This window comes from Cupressus sempervirens, chromosome 4 (genome assembly GCF_028749045.1).
Source record: "Cupressus sempervirens isolate cs-2001-9-10 chromosome 4, ASM2874904v1, whole genome shotgun sequence".
Classification (NCBI taxonomy): domain Eukaryota; kingdom Viridiplantae; phylum Streptophyta; class Pinopsida; order Cupressales; family Cupressaceae; genus Cupressus; species Cupressus sempervirens.
The window spans coordinates 804599975-804623545 of record NC_143121.1 but is presented as its reverse complement, the minus strand read 5'-3'; the positions used below and the strand labels follow the sequence as shown (position 1 = coordinate 804623545).

Genomic DNA, 23571 nt, shown 5'->3' with positions numbered 1-23571 from the left:
CGTTCCTAATTGTCACATACAATCAATTTTTATATTCAGAATTAGCGGACTTCTAAAGTTAAAAATATTTTTATTTTAAGATTAACTTTCAATCACAAATTACTCTTTTTTTATTGACTAGTATCAATTATAGTTCAACATTCAAGCCGTGAGAATTAGCAGCTCAATAGAAAATAGAATCAGACATCAATTGACTCCAACAAGTGATTGGATATCCTATAAATTTTCTTAGTGGGGCAATCAAAGTACTTAAATGAATCATTTTAATTTGATCAAACCAAATTAAATTTGAAAGCCTCACAATAGTTCTTATCAAACTTGTCCAAGCTTGAAAGACATAGTGACTACTGGTGTGAGAGGTTTTTGTTGAGCTAAAAGAAAAAAACAAAAAAAAAAAATTAAAGATAAAATTTAAACTATGCCTGATAATGAATGCAAAGAGTAGACAAAAAATTATAGTTGTTCATGTAGGATGCCTAGACTACGTCCACTCTTCAAGCATGGGAGAAATCTCTTATTTAGAATAATACAGATTACAATAATCAGTGACAACATGAAGATTGATTTTACATATTCTTTTCTTCATACCCAGTAGAAGACAAAAGGGCAAGGTAGAGGAAGAGACGACATTGATTGACTGCACCATCAAAGTCTTTACATCTTCCATATTCCAAAACCATTATAATCTCCCACTTGAATTCCAATCAGAGTTGCACAGAGATATTCCCTACTTGGAATGCTCATGGCTATGTCGTTGGCGAGAGAAGCTCTATAGAATTCAAACTTCTCTTGGGATACAACTCATTTGTTAACATATTAGTCGAATTTACCTTAGTGTCAATCTTCTCTAACAGTAATTGTCCCTCTTCAAGAGCATGATGAATGAAATGAAATCCGATTTCTATATGCTTTGTGCGACTATGGAAAGCTTATTTTTTATCCAAATGAATGGCACGCCTACTATCACAAAATAGAGTGAAGTGAGATTGCTTATACCTCGACTCTTCAACAATCATTGTAACCATATCATCTCTTTAGCTCCCTCAGTGAGAGAAATGTACTTAGCTTTAGTAGAGGAAAGATAAATAACTCATTGCTTACGAGAAGTCTAGCTTATTGTTGCCATTGCAAATTTAAACACATAGCTTGTAGTAGATCGCCTTTTGTCTAAAACTTCGGCCATATCAAAATCAACATAGCCACAAATATGAGGAGTCTTACTAGTAAAACATAAAACATGAGAGGAAGGGCCTTTCAAAAATCGAAGAATCCATTGAACTTCTTGCCAATGAGTTTTTCCTGTGTTACTCATAAAACCACTCACAACTCCCAATGCATGAGCAATGTCTAGACGTGTGCTAACCATTGCATACATCAAAATCCCAGCAATTGAAGAATAAGGAACACCATCCATGTCCTATTTTTCTTCTAGAGTGGAAGGATACATCTTAAAAGACAAGCGAAAATTATCAGCCAATGGAGTAGCAACTGATTTTGCATTTGACATATTAAACTTCTCTAAAACTTTTAAAATGTATTTTTCTTGAGATGATCTTATTTCTTGTTTATGTCTATCTCGGTATGGCCATCCCAAGAATCCTCTTTGATGCCCCTAAACCTTTCATGGAAAAATGAAGAGCCAAATGTGTTTTCAAGTCATGGACAACTCGCACACTATTCCTAGCAACTAACATGCCATCCATATAAAGTAGCCAAGTGGAAGCCTCTTGTAATAAACACATGGATCTGATTCGCAGCGAGTAAATTTGTCTAAGTCATGAGGTTATCAAATTTCAAGTACCATTGTTGGGGAGCTTACTGTGGCCCATAAAAACCCCTCTTTAACTTGCGATATAAATGCTCCAGCGCAAGTTTAATGAATCCTTCTGGCTGGCTCCATATATAACTCCTCTTCAATATCACCATGTAGAAATGTTGTTTTTACATCAAGTTGCTTAAGCTCAAGGTCCCAAGTTGCCGCTATGCTCAAAACCAACGAATTGTCTGCATTTTTACACCTGAAGAGCAAATTTCATTAAAATCAACACCATTTTGTTGAGCAAAACCCTTCACCACTAATTTGACCCTGTATCTTTTTCGTCCTCAATCTTCCTATTTTATCTAGTAAACCCACTTGTTTTTCAGAACTTTTCGATTTGGTGGAAGTGGTACCAAATCCCATGTATGATTGGCATTTAAAGGCTCCAATTCGTCTTTCATGACATACATCCATTACATCGAATTAACATCATTGCAGGAATTTTTAAAAGTTTGAGGCTCTGCCTAATCAGAACAAAACAAAAATAACAATTCATAATCATCAAATTTGTCAGGACTTTTTCTGTCTCTAGTAGATCTTTCTAGTTGTACATTATGTTCATGTGTTGGACACTGAACTTAAGTAAGATTCTTTGTATTTCCAAAAGAAAATTCATTGACAATACTCAGTTCAATAGCTTGAGTTTGTATTGGAGGATCGAGTTGGACACCATCGGTCCCTTGTTTCATGTTTTGATGATCGGTGTTGCGTGTTGAAGTACCAGAATTCTTGTGCTTGTGAATTAAATTGTCCCCCAAAGCTTGTCGTGGAGCAGGAATTCCAATGGGCACGTGAGGCGGAATAGGCACTGCAGGCTGATGTGGAGAAGTGCATGGTGACTGCATTTGTATGACATCTTCTTGTTGTGGTGCTGGTTGACAGCCCAATATGGATGTAGCACGGGAAGGGACTGGGAAGTGCGGAGTGAACATACCACTTCCATTTCTAGGTAGCGAGGGATGGAGCGCAGGGGATATTTCACCCAGCGACTTCTCCAAAATGTGGCTACCCGCAAGGAGAGATTGTGCAGAACTTGGTTGATTGCGCAGTCCAGTCACCAAGTTATCAGATGCATTTGATGAAGGCAGTAGGGAAAACAAGACGTTGAGTGCTCTATACAAGTCGCCGCCCAACATAGAAACATTGCGGGTGGGAATTGGGGACTGCCACCTGGTCTCATTGCCAAATTGAGGACAAGGGAGTAGGGTAAATAGAGGGAATTGTCCCTCAGAAATAGTGATGGTCTTTGAATAGAACTCCCAGGAATGGGGAGAGTATGTTGGTGTATTGCAGGAGTTGGGGAGAATGACATAGTGGGAGCAAAGCTAACAGATTTGGTGTAGGATATAGTGTTGGGTGTAATGAGTTTGGGTCATTAAATTGAATTTAAAATAATCAGGAGAAGTGATAGTCAATTTTTGCAAACCTGACAGACTTTTAATTAAATATAACATCCTAATTGTAAATCACCTTATGAGCAATCAGATTCGAGAATAAAAAATCGAATTGATCTTCAACGTACCCCAAAAATATCAATCTCTTGGATTTAAAATATAATTTAGTTCTCTGCTCCTTAAGAATGTGAATATGAGCATCACAACCAAAAACATGCAAATGAGAAAATGAAATTCTTTTATTAGTCCACCTCTCTTTCGGAATGTCAAAATCAAGAAAGGAAGGAGCACGATTAATCAAATAAACTGCGGTATTGCATGGCTTTACCCAAAATTATTTTCCCAAACCACCATTGGAGAGCATACGTTGAGCTCTCTCCAAAATAGTCTAATTCAACCTCTCAGTTGTACCATTTTCTTGAGGTGTATAGGGGATTGTTTTAATCCTTTGAATCCATGATTTGCACAAAAACTATAAAACTCCGAAGAGTAAAACTCACCACCATTGTCTATTAGTAGCTATTTAATTTTCTTCCCAATTTGATTTTCAATCATAGCTTTAAAATTTTTTAATTTCGAAAATACTTCTGATTTCTTATTCACTATGTAAATCCATACTTTGTGAGTGCAATCATCAAGAAAAGTAACAAAGTAATTTGCACCACCAATTGAAGTTACCTCTGTAGGACCGAAAACAATGGAATGCACAAGCTCTACTAGAGAAGATTTCTTCTCATGCCCGTCCTTACGAAGCTGGTTCAATTTTGTTTGCCATACAGACAATCTTCACATAAGTCCAAATCAATTGATTTAAGACTTAGAAGCTGATCTCTTTGAAGCATTACTTCAAGACCCTTTTTACTCATGTGACCGAGCATCTTATGCCAAAGTTTAGCATTACTATCCGCAACCACCATGATTGCTCCCACTTCATCATTGCACTCTAAAATATATATAGACTTCCTGATTTCTTTCATTTTGCCAAAACTAATTACCTATTCGATACTTTCTAAGAATCAAGATCAAAATTAAAATTGCATCCTTCTGTATACAACTAACTCACATAAATTAGATTATGCTTAAGTGCAAGACCATGTATAACATCTTTCAAAAGCCATTTACTTTCATTTTTCGGTGACAATAAAATATCCCCTTTGTCGACAATGTCACATTCTTTGTTAGCTCCAAGAAAAACTTTACCAAACATACCTTCATTGTAATTTGTGAAAGCACTCTGACACGGAGTAGCATGAAAGAATGCACCAAAATCAAGAACCCACAAACTTGCATTTATGTCACCAGCTACAAGTACCAAAACTCCACCATCTTTAACCATTGCAATATGTACACCATCATTCATCACTTTATTTTGAGCCATTTTGTAGTTCCAGCATTGCTTCTTTGTGTGTCTAGTTTACCACAAAACCAAAAAGTGTCATTACTCACTCTTGATCTTGAATGATGAGAAAAATCTCACTCTTCCATTGTTGTTATTTTTGCCTTGTTCCCAACTTCTACCTCGATTTCTTGTGCTCATAGCTATGAGGGCATCACCAAAGAAAGATCCTTGGTTCTTCCTTCGCATGACTTCACTAAGAAGTGTGGCTACATCTTCATCGAATTTCAGCTTATTCTTGACTACTACTGAAGTGCTCATAGTCATTACTACCCCTTCCCAAATGTTTAGAAATGAACATAACAATAAAATGGCTTTTATTTCATCATCTAAAGGTATACCAACTAAAACCAGTTAAGTAACTAATGTATTGAACTCGTTTAGATGATTAGACATCACTCCCCCTTATTTCATTTTCAGACTATATAACTTCTTCATAATAAAAACTTTATTTGATGCTAAAGGTATCTCATATAACGGAAATAATTTCTCAACCAGCTCTCTTGTTGTCTTCTCCCCTGAAACATTAAATAATACATTTCTTGAGTGCGAGAAAAACCATTCCCCTTGCTTTCAAACATATTTTGTCCCAGTCCTCATCCAACATAGAACTTTTTCTTTTTTCTTTACCAAGCAATGCAAGTTGTGAATCCCTCTCGATAAACAATGACTCAATCTGCACTTTCCATAGCCCAATTTTTTTTTCAGATAATTTTTCAATTTTCCACTTATCTGCTTCATCCGTGACCCCAAAAAATAATCGAGCCAAAAAAAAATAGAAAACGAAATTAAAAATAAAATTTAAACTATGCCAGACAATGAATGCAAAGAGTAGATTTAGATTTATAGTGGTTCGTCCATAATGCATGGACTACATCCACTCTTCAAGGGAGAAATCTCTTATCTAGAATACTACAGGGTACAATAATCAGTGGTAGCGTCAAGATTATTTTTACATATTATTTTCTTCGTACCCAGTGGAAGACAAAAGGGCAAGGTAGAGGAAGAGACGACTTTGATTGGATTGCACCAGCAGAGCCGTTACATCTTCCATATTCCAAAACCGTCACAATTTTTGCTCAGAGGAACACATAGTATGACAACAAGATGCGGTTATACTACATGGCAAGCCTGTTTTCTATAACAAATCTAAATGCAAACAGTCAGAAAAATGGCTCTTTTTATGTCGCAGCCATAAGGAGTCATTTCCCGTACCATTGCAAGTATCTGAAATCTCTAGAATTGTATACAAATACCTTTCATGGTTGTGTCATTTATTCTCAGCTTATAGAGTGCTCGTAGCTTGCCTAACTAATTTTCTTTTGACAAAAATCTCACCAGAAGTTTGATTTTTTTCAATTTCAAATCATTAAAGCATAATTTTTAATTTCATTAACTTATGGTCTATCCAAACAAACAAATTGGTCTGAAGAAACAGTATTGGTTTCTTATGTATGCCTGTAACAAATCATTTAGCAAGTCGATTTAGGATTTTACCGTTCATGGCGTTCAAATGGGAGGAGGGTTATTATCCATCGGGGTTATTAGGTTTTCCAGATTCAAATTTTGCATTCTTGACAATAAGATTTGTTGTCTGCCCAATAAATCTTTAAAAAAAAAATACATTTGTAAGTTATTGAAGCCATGTGACGGGTTCCCTGATTGTTGCTTCTTGTTCTTTGAAAGGTGGGGTTGAAATGTATGCAGACGTGGACGAAATAGGCAGTGCTTAATTTGACAAATGTTATAGGAAGTGGGTTAATTTTCTTGTTTAAATTTCCTCTCATAAAGTATATCTTCAAAATGTTTGGACGACGTCTTTTTGCTCTTATGTCACCAACCCAAATTTTTCTGCACTTTTTTAAATAATTTGAATACTGTATCATATCGGGAAAGCTTACAGATAGGTCACAAAGGTGGTTTTATTTAGAATTAGTTATTAAGTTTACACTCCAATCCACTTGATGTTGAATAATTTTGTAAATATTTGTGTATAGTCTTCTTTAATTATTATGTAAGTAAAAAAATTCAAAATTTACAATTGATTTTTTATAAAAAAATTAACAAAAGGTATAAAAAGCCTATAAATTTATTAATATTAAAGAAGTGTTTACATCGTAATTCATAGTAGCTATCGAATCTTTACAACTTTAGTCCAAAACACGAACTAGGCACACCAATCAACCACTATGACTGACCATGAGTTGCATTTTGTAGAGATGAGTGTACAGCTGATTAATCACAAAGATTTACCAAGATGTCAATACCAAGACGCACCAAAAGCCAACCCCAATGTAGTAGTATATATACAACCTTGTCATGCCTAGATGGATGAATGATGAAGTAAAAAGGTGTCTTCCTGATCAACAGTATGAAAAAGAGCAAGGAATAAAACTCAATTTTCAGAATTAGGAACAATATTCACCAGACCTTTATCAATTGTCATATTTTCCATGTAGTCAACCAATCTATTACCTTCTCTATATGTGTGAGAAATCACATAAGAGCAAAACTTGTCCAACAATGACCAATACTTTTGAAGAATATAATGTAATTTCCAATTCTGACATGATATATGTTGAACATCTTGAATTATGAGTTGAGAATCCCTCTCAATATGGATCTTCGAAAAACCCAACCGAATTGCCATTTGAATACCATTAAGAAAAGCGAATGCTTTAGCTTGATTATTAGTGCCTAGCCTAATTGGAATAGCATTAGCCTGAATTAACTTTCCTTGAAAGTTTCTAAAACATATTCCATCCCTCGAAAGGCCTAGATTACTCCTCGAGGTCCCATCAAAATTCAATTTAACCAATGGAAATGTAGGAGTGCGCCATCTGACCCCCTTTCTATTCACTTTTACCTTATTAACAGTATGGTGAAATGATGGTATTCTTAGTTTAAGGACGTCATTATCCCATCTCAATTCTCAAGGAAATATTGGAAGATAATGAATTTAATGATTCCACAATTGAAGAAACCAACCTTTTCTGAAACACCTAGATAGTAGAAGCAACCTTTGAAAAAATTATTTTGTCTCTCCCACCAAATAGACCAAATGAAAATGGATGGTATAATGACCAATAGATTAACAAATAGAGAATCTATGTATTGAGTTGGCCAAGATTGCAAAAAATCCCAAAGCTTAGAGGGGATGGGAGAGTAATAGTGTAATTTATCAAAAATATAGCACTAGCAATCATATGCAAATGGGAAAAGTAAGAATAAATGATCAACATCCTCAAGAGCATCACCACAAAAAAACACATTTAATATGATCAGAAATTTTCAGTTTCCATAACCTATTACCTATTAACACGTGATGCTTTACTGCCAACCAAGTAAATGTGTTGGCCCTTGGCGAAATTTCATTACTCTAACAGAACTTATAAGCCCTTTGCAAACCAAGTTGGTGATCATGAGCTTGGAGAGCTTTAACTAGCTTTGACTGAATATTGGCCAGATTTAGAAGGAAGCCAAACAACTCTATCTGATTGTGCTGAAAGGAAAATAATTATGTTATTCAAGGTGCTTTTGAGTAAAGATTTAGAGACATGATCAATAGGAAGGAGATCAAGATCCTTCCAATAAACCTTACTTGAAATAATATCCACACGATCAATATAATGAACTAATTTACTGCCCCAGATTTCAGAAACTAATTCATGAATTTCAAGGAATCAATTTTCGTGAATTAATGGAACAAATCCATTCGAAGCATCCAGCAAAAACAACACATCTTCACCAGTATGCACTTCCCATGATATGTAGTCTGTAATTAGGTGATAGGAAGACATCATGAACTCCCACATCTCAAACCCTTTTGGAGGATTGGCAACTATGAACATTCCAATGGGGTCCATGGAATCCAAATACTTAGCGTTTACTGTATAGTTGCCACACCAATTTAGCACCAAATGCTAGATTTCTTTTTGCAATATCATGAAGGCCTGATCCTCCACAATATTTATTAAGAGCCATCCTCAAAAGAAATATTAATGGAATCTATTTTTTACCATCCAAATTGTTGTTCCAAAGAAAGTTTCTAATAACCTTTTCAATCTCTTTTATGATTGATTTAGGGGCCTTCAAAACAACAAAGAAATAATTCAGGATGGATGCAAGAACTGATTTTATCAAAGTTAATCTCCCAACAAATGATAACCATCTGAATTTCCAGCTAGAGATTCTTGCATTTAACCTTGAAATAATTCCATACCAATATTGCTTCTTATTAGGTCCCTGAAATAGAGGTATGCCTAAATATGAGTTAGGCAATTTAGCATCATTGAACTCGATACATTTTAATATTGCCTCCTTGACTTTAGGTTTGTATTGAAGAAGAATACTGAAGATTTTTGGGGATTGACTTGTTGATTCGAGGCGGATTCATAAAGAATAAGCACCTTTTTGACTCGGTGAATCTCCTCAACGGAAGCTTTACAAAAAAGAAGCTTGTCATCAGCAAAGAGGGAGTGTGTAGCTGCAATACCTGAGTTTAGTAATGAAATGCCTTGTCAGAATGAAATAAGATTTTATTTTATTTAATAAATAATAATCAAGACAAAATTCTCTCTCTCTCTCCATAAAATATCTATTTTGTATTTTTTCTATTAAATAATTTCTATATGTGAACTAATGATATCAGTTAGAAAATCATTACACTATTATTTTAAACTTTATATTGCTTATATCAATTAACAAAATAATACTAATTCTCAATAATTACAAAAAGCTAGCATTTCTTTACAACTCTACAATTTATTTTTCAAAATTGATGTCTCTCAACTTTCTTTACATAAATTTGACTAAATATAGGTATGCGAGTACTAATTCAGTTGCATACACAAATATTCAGGTTGTCTTAATGTAACTATAGTTGACCAATTCACTCATAAAATTGTACTCTTTGTTAAGATGTAAGAAATGCTTGTGATCTTTATAATATTGGCATTTGTTAGTTGTAATTTTTTCTACTACTCAATATATCTTAAAAATAAAAATATTGCATCTGCCTCTTGTTAACACTAAGAAGGTAGGGAATCCAGCTCAACTAGAGCTCTTCTTATTCAATTGTTCCCATAGTATGTATGCCTATTGAGAACACAGAATAATAAATTTGTAGAACTTAACATTATCTTTTAGATGTGGAGTAATCTTTAAAAAAAAAAGTTCACTCATTTCCATTTCTTTTAAGCTTGTTGACACTAGCTCTTTGATTGAGATATACTCCCCATTGACATAGATATCACATGTTACATGTTCATATTATAATTGTGAACCGTCATGTGATTAAGTGGGCACAGTTCAGATTAATTTTTTTTAAAGGTTAATAGTAGAATTCTTGACTTGGTTTCATGACTTGAGTTCCATTGTTTGCAGGCAAATAAATATTATGACTTATCAACTAGTTTCTATGAGTATGGATGGGGGGAATCCTTTCATTTTGCAAACAGGTTATACATTTTTTGCTCTAATTTTGGATTTCCTTATGGTCCGAGGATTCTTCTTCAGCATTAATGTTTTATTTTAAAATACTATTATGTTCTTTTTGAATTCCACTAGTTCAAACTTCTAATCAATTGTAGAATCATGTCAAATGGTGGAGATTAATGCTTTTAACAATGCAGATGGAAAGGGGAATCTCTTCGAGAAAGTATGAAGCGCTATGAACATTTTCTTGCTCTCCAGCTTTGTTTAAAGCCTGGAATGAAGGTTACGTAACAACCCAATTTATGTTGTTTTTATTATTTATAATATTTTAATGGATTTTAAAATTTCAATTTATAATTCATGCTGTAATTACAGGTATTAGATGTTGGATGTGGAATTGGAGGGCCATTGAGAGAAATTTCTAGATTCAGGTAGACATTCTAAATGCATTGGTGATAGCATCTTAGACATTTTTTATTGGTAGGAGAGGTTTTAAAATTCTTAAATCTGAAAGTTAGAATAGAATTTGCAAATTTCAATTAAGTTTCAATTCTATAATTATTTTGTTGACTTCTAGGGCTTATATATAGAAAACACACTCTATGTAGTAGATCTTATTGATCTCATTCAACTTTATTAACTTATAATTCTAAAATATTAAAAATAAAAACATATCACTTGACCTTATGTAATACGAATGGCACATGTGCATTACAATCAATGATATATTGTTAGAAAGTTAAAAAGCTAATCTATTGATATATGAAAATTAAAATGTAAGTTTTGAAGTAAATACATCCGACTCTTTAAAAAAAAAAAAAAAAACAAAATAAAAATAATTTGATATAATCTTGAAGGTAAAAAAATATGACTCTTAAATAAATACACCTATTCATTAGTGGTAAAATTCAAATCACCTCTATCAAAAAAATAATAATACTCTTATAGATAACTTTTGTTTTTCTCAAGAAATAAAACAGAGACTTTATATTGATGATCAAAGAAATATATATATATATATATATTCAGCCTCGCCAAGTTGTCAGGATTCGTAAGTGCGTGGAAAAGTCTCTCCACCTTCATGCAATTGGACTTCGTTATGTGCATGAGCAGGTCAAAGCTCCACTTGTAGTACTGGCATGGATTTTAGGTGCAAATGTAGCTGATTTCCATTCAAATGCAGCTTTACATTTACCAATTACATTTGTCTATCTCTGCTGTATTTGCAAGAAGCCCATGAAGCCCATTCTGCGCATATGTAATAATGAGTGCATTCCACAAGACTGTCTTGTTGAGACATTTCTATCAAATAACTGATGGGTTTTATATATGCTCCCACATTTAGCAAACATGTCTGTCAAGCTATTCCAAACTACAACATCTGACAACGATCCTACTTCAAGTACTTTTTCTCTGATCTTGTATCCATTTCCAAAGCTCTTATTCAGAATCAATGGCTCCAGCAAAAATCACAAAAACTTTCTTCTCGTTCCCATCCTCAACAACAATTGTTCTAGTAGCTTCAAATGCCCAGTCAGGCCCTCTAATAAGATCAACCAAAACTCCATAGTCAGAAATTGGAATTCCTTATTGTGTTTGTATTAGATGTGTCTTTGGTGGGATTTTGGGGTTCACCTTTAGTTTTACAAACACCGCAAATGTGCAAAGGACATTTGATTCAACAGAAAACAGAACAGCAACTACGATAAAACATAACACATGCATAAACCTACACAAACCAATCATTAACTGTTACAGCAGACACAGCAATAGAAAACAGAACAAATACTAAGAAATAACAGAATACTCACAGAAGTTTATGTGGACAAATCAAATTACATGATTCACCAATATATGGCTATGTCCACAAGACAATTAACAGTTACATCAGATACGGAGCCTTTTCTCATCTCTTATACTTTACTCTCCAAATATGAAGAGATAGCAAGTAAACGGTAAACCAACATGCAGGAGAAGAGTAACAGTTCAGTGACCATGTAAAGTTGGACTTCACATGTTTAAATATCTCCCACTTGAAGTCCAAACCATTACTGCAATTAATTATGCTCACAGGAATCCCCCACTTTTCTAAGCTTATTGCCACATCTCCAAGGCCATGAGAAGCTTTCTAGAACTCCAGCTTCTCTTTTGTGACAACCTTTAGAAGTGTATCGGGAGGATTCTAATTAGTATGTAACTTTTCCAGCTTCATCTTGCCCTCTTCAAGGACACTCGAGATGAAATGATATTGACCACCTATGTTCTTTAGTGGGAGAGAAATGCTGCATTTTTGGCCGAACAAATAGCCACTATTGCTATCACTAATCAAAGTGAAAACTTGTTTTTACAACCCAATTCATCCAGTGGCAGTAAACACTACAACCATCACATTTCTTGAACTCCTTCAGTGAGTGCAAAGTTTTCCGCTTCACTAGTAGAGAGTACTACAACTTGTTGCAATAGAGGAACCCAATTGATTATTGCCCCTGCAAATGTGATTTCATAGCCAGTGGTAGATCACCTATTGTCCAAGTCACCAGTCATACTGAAATCAACAAAGCCTTGCAGCTGAGCCTCTTTCCTTTAAATTTATAAACATGGTGTGGAGTGCCATTCAAAGTATTAAAAATCCACTTCACTGCTTGTCAATGAGTCTTACCAGGATTTCTCATATACCTATTGACCACTCCAAGCGCATGAGCAATGCCGGGTTTTGTTCAGACCATCATGGGCATAAGGCTCCCAACAGCAAAGGAGTAAGGAACTCCCTTCATATATTATTTTTCTTCTTATGTCTTCGGGAAAAACTTGGAGGATAATCTGAAATGATCAGCCAGAGGTGTGCTTACAACCTTAGAACCCTTCATCCTAAACCAGTGTAACCCAGGTACATGCACCTAGGTCAAAAACCCCACACACCGGGTGCACATACATCCCCAATGCGGGTACGTCGCGCACCCGAGTACCCCCACCGTGGCAAAAAGGCAGGCGCACCAGTCAGAGCACACGGGCAGGACGCAGGGACGAGGGTGCAAGGGTGTGGGCATGGGTGCACCCAGGGTGCGCAAGGTGCAATCGGCGCCTTGACTGAAAAGTTTTAAAAAATTACTTTTTGGCAATTGTTTTTATTATTTTTAAAGCAAGGGAACCCGAATTGGGTGTGGGTCCCACAAGATCCATTTCAAGGTTTAATAAGGCCAATACACTTCATTTTCATTTCACATTTCCATTTCATTATTTTGGAGCAGTAAGGAACAAAGTGAGCAAAAGAGGTTGAAGGAGTTTGTGAGAGCTTAGTGGGTGATTTTGCAAGAGATTGCAAGATCAAGAGGAGCAAGAAGATTTGATTTGGCATGTGTCTCATTAAGTTCAAAGTAAGTCTTTTTTTAATTTTACATTTTCTTTTTGTTTTAGAAATCAACTTATACTTAGTATTTATTTTCAGCTTTGCATTTAAAAATTGATTTTCGAATTTTTCATTCTTAAATCTTGTTGATAGTAGATAGTTGATAGTTCTATGATTTTAATATTAATTTTTTGTTATTAAAATAGGCTGAAATGTATTTAGCTTGCTTTTTTTTTATTCCTAAATTTTTAAGTAAGTTGAAACTAGTTTGTTTTAATGTTTTTAAAATGATTATTAATTAGTTGGGCTGAAATGTATCATGATTCATAATCATTTTTATTTTGTGAAATGCAGTTTTATAAATGGCATCTAGATCCATTCAAAGTGTAGAAGACATAGAAATTAATGAGAGCAGTATATCTAATTATGAGCTTGAGCCTAAGGGAAGTGATCATGAGGCTAATATAGATGGCTAATCTAAGAAAGAACCTCCTTATGTTGCATCATAGGTGCCTTCTATTGATTGCCCTTCATAGATTTTGGTAGAGTTTGCTAGCGGCCCTTATGATCCAAAGTTCCCTCTAAAACAATTTGCTATGAGAATTACACGCTCTACACCTATAGGTTGTGGCACATGGAAATAAAGTATAATATTTGTGGCGGAGAATGGTTTGGCAACATTACAAGAGATATTGCACACCTTTTTTGGATTGGTTATGGTGTGACCTCATGCGTATTCTTGGCAAATCCTAAGAATGTGAAATATAGAATTGAAGTGAACAAACTATGGGTCATTTATGATGATATTGAAGTTCCAGTGCATAGATCTTTGGCTGTTAGGCAATAGGTACAAATATGCATTAGTTACAAGGGCAATGAGATACATCTACTCGCATCTTGCATCAAAGAGAAGGGACTATGTCACCTACACCATCCTTTTCCTCACACACAGTTCAGCAGAGGATAGTAGCAGGGGAGAATGGAAAGCAACTTAAAGTTGTAGTGGTAGTAACCCCATTGCACATTTATTTGACATTCACACAAGGGAGCATTTAGATGATGTTATTGGTGATTTGTTCTTTTCTAATGGCATCCCTACGCATGTGGCTTGATCTCCCTATTTTGTAAGAATAATGTCCATGGCAATGAAAGAGGTAGAGCTATCATATGTACCACCAAGTGACCACAAGTTGAGGACCACAGTATTGGATAGGGCCTATGACAAGGTTGGGATCTTGATGGAGCAGATGAAGGCATGTTGGATAGATTTAGGTTGTAAAATTATCATAGATGGGTGGATGAACATTAGTCATTGTCCACTCATCAACATTATAGTCACATGCACCGAGGGCCCATACTTTTTTAGGAAAATTAATTGTTTAGGGCATCATAAAGATGCTTATTTTTCAACTTTATGTGTTTAGGGAAACCATTGAGGAGGTTGGGCCACAAAATGTGGTCCAAGTTGTGACAGATGCAACACATGTGCAAAGCTACAACGAGGCTTATTGAAGCATCCTATAGCCATATTTGGTAGACTCCATGTTGTGTGCATGCCATGGAAAATGCACTCAAAGACATGGGAAAAATTGACTGAATTAGATGGGTGGTTAATGATGGGAGAGAGGTGCACATGTTTTTTTGCAATCACCATACATCACATGCACTTTTCAGGAGCTTCGCAAAGAAACAATTCCTGAAACTAGTTGAGACTAGATACCCCTCATATTATATTCTCTTAGAGAGAATAACTGAGTTGCAAAAGCCATTGCAACTCATGGTTATGACACAAGAATGAAATTGATGGCATAAGTCCAAATCAGAGTAGGGGAAGAGGGTAAATGAGACATTGAAGAGTGATTAGTTTTGCATTGATGCAAAATAAAGTCTTCATCATTACTCTAGTGTTTCAGGTGATTAGATAGGGAGATTCAAATTTACCTAGCCTTGGAGAGGTTTATGAGTGCATTGATTCCATGCTTGGGTAGATAAGGGTTGTGCGTGAGAGAAGCTCCACTCTAGCATTCTATACAAAGCACATTGAGCCTATCATTCACCATAGGTGGGAGAAGATGAACACTCCTTTGCACATAGCTACCTATGCATTGAACCCAAAGTGGTACATGCCTAGGCCTGGTAGAGTCACACCACTTCAGGATGATGAGGTGAAGAATGGGTTCTTTCGATGCATTGTCAAGATGTATGATACTGAGACTACTAGGGAGATTCGCACCGAGTGGTCCAAATTTGCTAGTCTTTCAGGTAATTCTTAAATCTTGATTCAATGTTCTAAACTCTTTATAATAATAAGTTCTTTTAATTGTTACTCATAAGTTATAATTTATTTTAATATTATGTTGTAAACTTGTAACTTGTAGGATATATGGATAATGCAAAGGTGGATCTCAAAACTATGGCACAAAAGAATCCTATTTTGTGTTAGAAATGTCATGGGTCATAGAAGTCAAAGATCACCTCACTAGCCATCCAACTACTTTCTCAGGTTTGTAGTTCCACCCCTTTATAATATTAACTTTAAGTGTTTTGCTAAACTGATATATGATTCATTCATTCAATGATTTATCATTTATCGTTTGTCACAAATTGTATGAACATTTGTTTGTAAGTTGTAACTTTCAAGTTTGTTATCTTAGGTTTCTAGCTCCTCAACTATAGAGAGGAACTAGTCCACTTATAGCTTCATCCACTTTTATTAAGAGGAATAGACTTACCTCTAAGAGAGTTGAGAAGTTTGTTGCTATACATGGTTTTTTGTGGCTCAAAGATCGCAAGACACACGAGTACAAGGAAAGCCTAGCAACACGATGGGATATGGAGCTTGAGGATCCAACTCAAATTGATGAGGATGACGATGCAACAAAATCTAATGTAGGGCTAGTTAGTGTTCCTTCATAGGATCAAGATCTTACCCACGAGGAGTCTAGTAGTTCTAGTGATGAGGACTTCGGTATAGGGGATGATTAGAGAGCACTTGGGATGATTACATTCTCATTATTGACATTTTGTCATTCGTTGATTGTACTCACTTTGATATGGCTATGATACATTATTTCATTTCACTGTGTAAGAATTTGGCTTAGGCCAAAATTCACCCAAGAACTAAAGAACTCAACACAAGCACACAGTAGACCAAAATAGACAGAGTATGATCAAAATGATGATATTCATTCAATAATTGAATTTAGAGTACACTAGGAGTGCCTGAATATAAAGGCCTTAGGAGAGCTTCTAGAATGCATAGAAGTCAGCATCATGATATGTCATACAACCAGACACATGTCCACCAGATATGGGTTATCCTCCATTAAGCACGGGATTAAGTGAGATGATGTGAGGATAAGCCTACAATGGTGTGACATGCAAATCAGTGGTGTAAACAACATGTGCTAAATGAGGAGTGTGGATAATTGTGTTGTCATCATGACAACTCAGTGAATGATGCATACTCCTATGTTGTAGACACCATGTGCATAATTAGAGTTGTGTAACTCAATGAGAGTACACAAACTCCTAAGTGTCTCACCTAAAATAATAATAAAATAATACAAAATAATTAAATAATGCATTAACCTAAGTAAAATTTAAGTAAGTGTAATAAGTAAATACTTATTTACACCAACACCCCCCTTAAGTGCAACTTAGGGGAATTCCCTTAAGCTTACGAAATCTAGGATGAAATGCAATATGGGTCCCAGCTACTAGGCCATGTTAGGTACCCATGTACATAATGATATGCAATCTCCCATAAAGCGGGGAAAGAGGGAAAACCTCATGGGAAAAACCCTCCCCCAAAAAGAGAGATAAATAAGGATGCATAGATGGATGGAGTAATCAAGACCCCCCCACTATGACATACATCAAATATATACATAAGAGAATAATGAGAAGAGGAAGAGAGATAGGATGAGCCTCCCCCCCCCTCCCCCAAAGAAGAATTTCGAATAGTGACTGCTCCGATGAAGAAGCTGATCCAAGATTGCAGAATGGTGTTCCTCCCCTTAGCAAGAAACAATGCCAAGGGTACAAATGAGATGCTTCCGCTATGTGTGGAAAGAATCCCATGAATAAGTGATGTCTCTGAAACTTTCTCAACTAGCTGAAAAACCTGTCTCAAAGAACTGTCTGTCTCTGCAATTGATGAAGAACCCTACTACAACTGCTGATCATAAGTATCCACAATCACTTCAACCTGTGATGATTGATCATGTAGAGAATGAACAAGAGAGTCTGGAACCCTCATGACAATTGAAGAAGGTAATTTTGCATCAAGAAGAAGAGGCAGATCATGAATACCGTCCCCCAAATCTCTCACTGAACCTGTATCTGGAAGACTGTATGTACCTTGTTGTTCTGGAAATATCACTATGGCGATGTATGCATGCGGACTGAACTGATGAAGTGACCTCTCATTGTATCTATTGATAGAACTCCATATGTTTGAATCTGTTGAAGCACTATTGCTGAAATCACTTTCAGTATCCACACTGTATGATGTGCGAAGAGGAGTAGAGGACAAGCTTGGAGAACTTTCCTCAAAATGTACATCCTTCTTCACAAATATCTGATGTGTCTCTGGATCTAGAAGTCTGTATGCCTTCACATTGTCTTCGTAACCAATGAAGGTACAAGGCCAAGATGACTGTGCCTTACATCCCTTGGAAGATCTCTTTGCCTATGTAGGACAACTAAAGACTCTGAAGTGTGTCACAATAGGTTTTCTGCCGCACCATGCCTCAAAAGGAGTTTTTCCATCTAAGGCTAGACAAGGAGAATGATTAAGAATGTGAGTGGCACTTGAGATTGCTTCAACTTCTAATGATGGATCTAGAGACTTGGCATGAATCATTCAACTTGCCATAGACTTAAGAGTTCTCATCCTCAAAGCTGCAACATCTGTCTTATGCGGACTAAATGCTGATGGAGTCTGAAGAGCAATTCCCTCATGTTTGCAAAAGTCCTTAAGTCTTATGTTCACATCCATTTTCCAATTATCCATTCGGAGTACTTTGATGGCCTTTTTGGATTTTTGTTCTACATGAGCCTTGAAGTCTAAAAACTTGTCCAACACTTCATTCTTATTTTGAAGAAAATAGACCCAAGTGAACCTTGAAGAGTCATCAACTAAGGTAAGTATATAGCGACCCTGGCTGAATGCAAAAGGACTTGCTAATACCATGTGACCCATTTGTAGAACACCAATTTCTCTTGAATACTTCCCTCTTTGTAACTTCCCCTCTAGATGCATATCCACTGAATCTGTTGAACATTCACCCTTAGAAAAGTTTATTTGAGGTAGACCTTTCACCATTTGGTATGTGCAAAGTTGCTGAAGATAGCGATAGTCAAGATGACCATACCGCTCATTCCATAATTGCATGTTTGAATTTGATTGTGATAACAAGGCTTTTGAAGAAGACTTGGGTACAAAGTGAAAGAAAGAGTACAACCTCTTGTGATCATCCACTTTCCCACCTGCAACCAAGGAATCATCTTTAAGACTGTGCACTTTTACTGAATCTGGAAGGAACTCAACTCTATCTCCATCTCCAAGGTGAGTGATTTGGTAGATTGATAGGAGATTTGAACTTAGGTTTGGAACATAGAGAACCTCTTGAAACTCTCCATTTTTCATTTCCACATTTTCTTTTCCTTCAACTTCCATTTTTCTATCATTCCCCATGAAGATGTGTGGTACCTTTGAGTGATTCAATGAAGAAAAATCCTCATGTGAAGAACCCATATGATATGAGGCACCTGAGTCAAATATCTATTCCTTTGAAGAGTTTGCATTTTCCATGAATGCTTACCCTTTGCCCTTTGAATCTAAAGAAGATCCCTTCTCCTTATAAGAATTAGGCAATGGAACATTATGTTTCTTCATGATGTTGGTTAATTCATCAATCTTTTTAAGATAGCACTCATGCTCTTCATGACCTAATTTTTTGCAATAAGCACACTTCTTCTTCTCCTTATTGTTGTCCTCTTTCTTTTTGGAATTCGAGGACTTGCCTTGTTGATTGGATTGTGGTGTTGTCTTTTCTGCATCCTCTGATTTTTCCTTCTTCCATTTCTTCTTACCCTTTCCTTTGTTTGAAGACTGTTCGACTAAATTTTGAGAACCCTCATTGACCACCAATTCTTTGGACTGAGGTGATTTGAGAATCCCCATTGGTTTCAACTTCTTTTCTTCATCATCCAACAGTTTAGCATATTCATCAAAAGTGACTTTCTTGTAGGCAGTCCCTAAGGTTGTCTTTGAGGTGTTAAAAGAAGATACAAATGTGGAATATTCTTATGGCAGCTTGTTATGGATGAGATAGATCAGTATGTCATCTTTGATAGAACTTCCACAATCAGTAAGCTTTGTCCTTAGTTCATTCACCTTGATGATGAAATCCTTGATTGAGTCATATGACTTAGGATCTAAGGATACAAGCTCATCTTCAATTTTGAAAACATCCTCTTCAAACACTTTACCATAAAGGCTTTTGAGGGTCTCCCAAGCTTCCTTGGATGTAGTACATTTCTTAATTTGATACATGATCTTATCATCTACCCCCAAACATATATCACCTAGGGCTTTCCTATCCATGGATACCCAATTTGAAATATCACTTGCAAAAACATTATCACCTGTTGGTTTAGGAAGAGTACCATCTACAAATTGTGAAACTCCATTATGCATTAAGTGATACAACATTTTGATTGACCACAAAGCATAGTGATGAGGAGTTAATTTAAGAAACTTAAACTTGCCCATAATGCAGAAAATGAAAGAAATGTGTAGAAAAGAGAGAACACAACACCAAGAATACCCCCCTTTTCACTAAATCAAGAAACCCCCCCAAAATAGATGCTTTGAGAACTTTATCAGTAGTGCGATTACAATGGGCCACTTGCTAATTTTGGCCTTTGTGGACTTTTGATTTTGCTTGTTACAACTTCTTAATAGAGTACAAATCTGAAACTTTACAATGTGCTACAATACTAAAGCATTACAAAGTAAAGAAAGGCCCTATTGCTGAAAGTAAAAATTTTGTCCACACAACTCTATAATCTGATACCAGATCTGGAAAGTAGACAAAAAAATATGCACTTTCAAAAAAAAATGAAACTTAATTTCGACTCTAGATGTGCCCGTATGGAGCATTTGAAGTTGCAAAATGCAAGATTATCCAGGTACAATCGCCAAAAAAATGCAAATTTTGAACAATCCATGCACCAAAACTAGAAACTAGCTACACCACTGAAAAATTTAGAAAATTCTACCCAATTTCAAAAAAATTGCACCTGATTTGGAGTCCGGATGTCTGAGTTATAGCCTCTCAAAGTCATTGCAAAAACCAAAATGAATCTGGAGAGGGGTTGCATCTGTGAATCATGGGGTTAAATTTGATGGTCATAAGGCCGTCATAGTATTTCAAATTTTCCCTAGAATGACGTCTAAATGAGCATCAAATTTAATCCAAGGGAATGAGTGACATTAGCAAAACTTCAGCCAATGATGACATCAGCAGCTTGCGTGTCGTACGGATTCGTACGAAAAAACCACATGGCCAGGTGGTCGATGACGTGTGCTGACTTGGCTATGATTCAGATGATGATGTAGATTTTCTATGTCACTAGGCTACTGACTTGGGCGGGTGAGCTGGCAAGTGTCAAAGTGTGCTGTAGCAGCGCGACACGTGTCTAGCGAGGATTAGAGAATTTTTTGTCCACGTGGTCTACTGTGATGCGACCGCGTGGCAGCAAGAAAGCAAGTTGCAGAGGTGCCAAATTATTTATGCAAACCCCAGAGCTAGATTTTTAAAATGCAACGCCAAAATCTCGGGGTTATTATCCCACATTGGTGGGAGGTTGGATGAGCGCACTTTAAATTAGATGCCACACTCACGCTGTAAAAAATGTGTAGAAGGGTATTCTGCTTCGGTCGTCAGTTATTGTCACCAGAATTTGGATTCTGTCACTGGTGGTGTGCGTATATGCTACTTTAGTATGTTAGAAACATTAAATTAAAACAATCAAAAGCATTTACATACTAGTTTAACATAACTTTATGAAAGACAAAGTGAAGTCCTCAAATGAGAATATGAGCCATGGATAGGCTCTCTCAATGAGGATGATCACTTGATGTAGAGGTGTGTCTAATAGCTAAGATGGCTTGATTATGTATGTATGCTCAAATGCTCAAATGGGCTTCAATGGAAGATTTTTGATAGATTTTGGTGAATGGATTTGATGTAAAAATGGCTTCTCAAAATGGAATTATGGCTTTACTTTCTAAATTGTCTTCAAATGGCTTGGGAGAGGATTCCTTAAATAGGCAAAGGGCTTGAGGGATCAAGGGCTAGGATGCAAGGATGGGAAAAAGCTTATGGAAGGTTTAGATTGAATGAGAGGAGAGCACATGGATTGTGCTTCCTTATAGCCAATCAGAGAATGACACATGTCACAGAGTCATTGGTTAGAGCAAGAGGGGTTGAGGGGTCAACAAAGGAGGCTCAAAGCTCATAAAGACCCTCATAATGGCTTGTAAGAGCAATGAATGAGCTTGTAAGAGTCATTTATGGCTTTGTGGGCTTCATAAAGTTTTATGGTTGGGATATTTGTGAGAGAGTTGAGATATTTTGACTTGGGTTGGATTAAGAAAGTCTTAAGCTTGACTTAGGAATGTTTAAATGATTAAGGCTTGGATTAGGCTTGGGTTAAGATTAGATTAGGCTTGTTAGAGATGGGCAAGTGGATGGCATTTAATGAGGGTGGGTGAAGGAGGAGATATTTGTTGGCTTTGGCTTGGGTTAGCAAGTCTTAACCCATGTTTAGAGAATGTGACAAGGTTAGGGGGGGGATTAGGATTAGGGTCAAAGATAAGGATTGACATCTTCTAGAAGAGTCTAGGCTTTGGATGAGGATGAAGACTTTCTAGAAAAGTCTAGAACTTCCTAGGACGAGGATAAATAAGGTTTTTAGGAAATAATTAAAGTTTTATTTATTTCAAGGGTTTGGGTTGAGGAGATATTTATTAAAATGTTTTTAATAAACATGAGGATTAATATTTAATCTTAATTAAATATTTTGAGTCGGGATTAGGGGTAGGAAATGATGGGATTAGCCTTTAATCAAAATTAAAGAAGGATTAGAAGATTTTGGAAGAGGTTAGTGGTCTTAAGGAAATTGGCCAAGTTTTGGGCAAAAAAAAAATTTATTTATTTATTTTGAAATTTTTGGTCAATTTATTAATTAAATAATTAATAAATAAGAAAATAATGTTTAAATAAGATTTAAACATTTTTGGGAGGGATTCTTTTATTAAATATTTTTAATTAAGATAAAGGATTTAATGACATAAAAATTAATTAATTAATTAATTAAATAATTAATTAATAAATGATGATGTCATCAGGGACTTTTTCAGAAAATAAAAATACTTTATTTTTTAAAGGATTTTTAGGTGTCTACATTTTGCCCCTCTTTGACATAGTGTTGAGACAACACTATTTCAAAGAAGTTTGAACGGAGATGACACAAGGAAGATGTTTTAGCAACAAAGTTGCCCTAGTCTCGGATAAGAAGAGGAGAGACTAGACTGCATGATGCCCCCTCAAGAAGGCGGCAGGGAGAGAAAACGAGGCTCAACAATTTTTTGAAAAATACAAGAATCTGGGATGAGCAAGGAGACTCAGATTGGCAAAGACAAGGGGTTGAATTAGCTCAAACTCTCACTATAGGAGAATGATAAAGGGAGAATCAGAGGCACAAGAGGAAGAAAGCTTAAGACTTTAGGGAAGGTGGAGGATGAAGGAGTGGAGCACTATAAAAAAGAATCCAGGATAGGGAGAAGGATGAGGGGATTATAAAAGCTGATGCAATAGGATTTCAAAGAGTTAGATTGGTAGAAGATGGGTTTCGAAGATCCCTAAGACTAGGATTGTGGATCTCGAAAGATGAGGCTTGGTGGATTGATTGGATTGGTGGATCCCTAAGACTAGGATTGTGGATCCCTAAAGCTAAAAGTGAAGATTGATTCAAAGAGATATTGATGCATAAGCTGGGGTAGGAGAGATAGATGTTGGATATGGATGGGGGATAATGGAGATGAAGGGAATCCATTGAAGCTTTTTGAGTAGGGGGATACTTCAAAGAGAAGTACCACCCTGTA

General features: G+C 36.0%; 1 protein-coding gene across 1 annotated transcript in view; it reads left to right on the top strand.

The window, feature by feature from the left end:
* The window catches only part of LOC149563837 (cycloartenol-C-24-methyltransferase-like), a 184589-nt gene that overhangs the window by 44020 nt on the left and 116998 nt on the right, over positions 1-23571 (top strand). The window contains exons 3-5 of the mRNA XM_089828251.1: positions 9995-10068; positions 10243-10327; positions 10421-10476. Of these exons, the coding sequence (XP_089684377.1) occupies positions 9995-10068; positions 10243-10327; positions 10421-10476 (215 nt within the window). The remainder of the gene's footprint in view (positions 1-9994; positions 10069-10242; positions 10328-10420; positions 10477-23571) is intronic.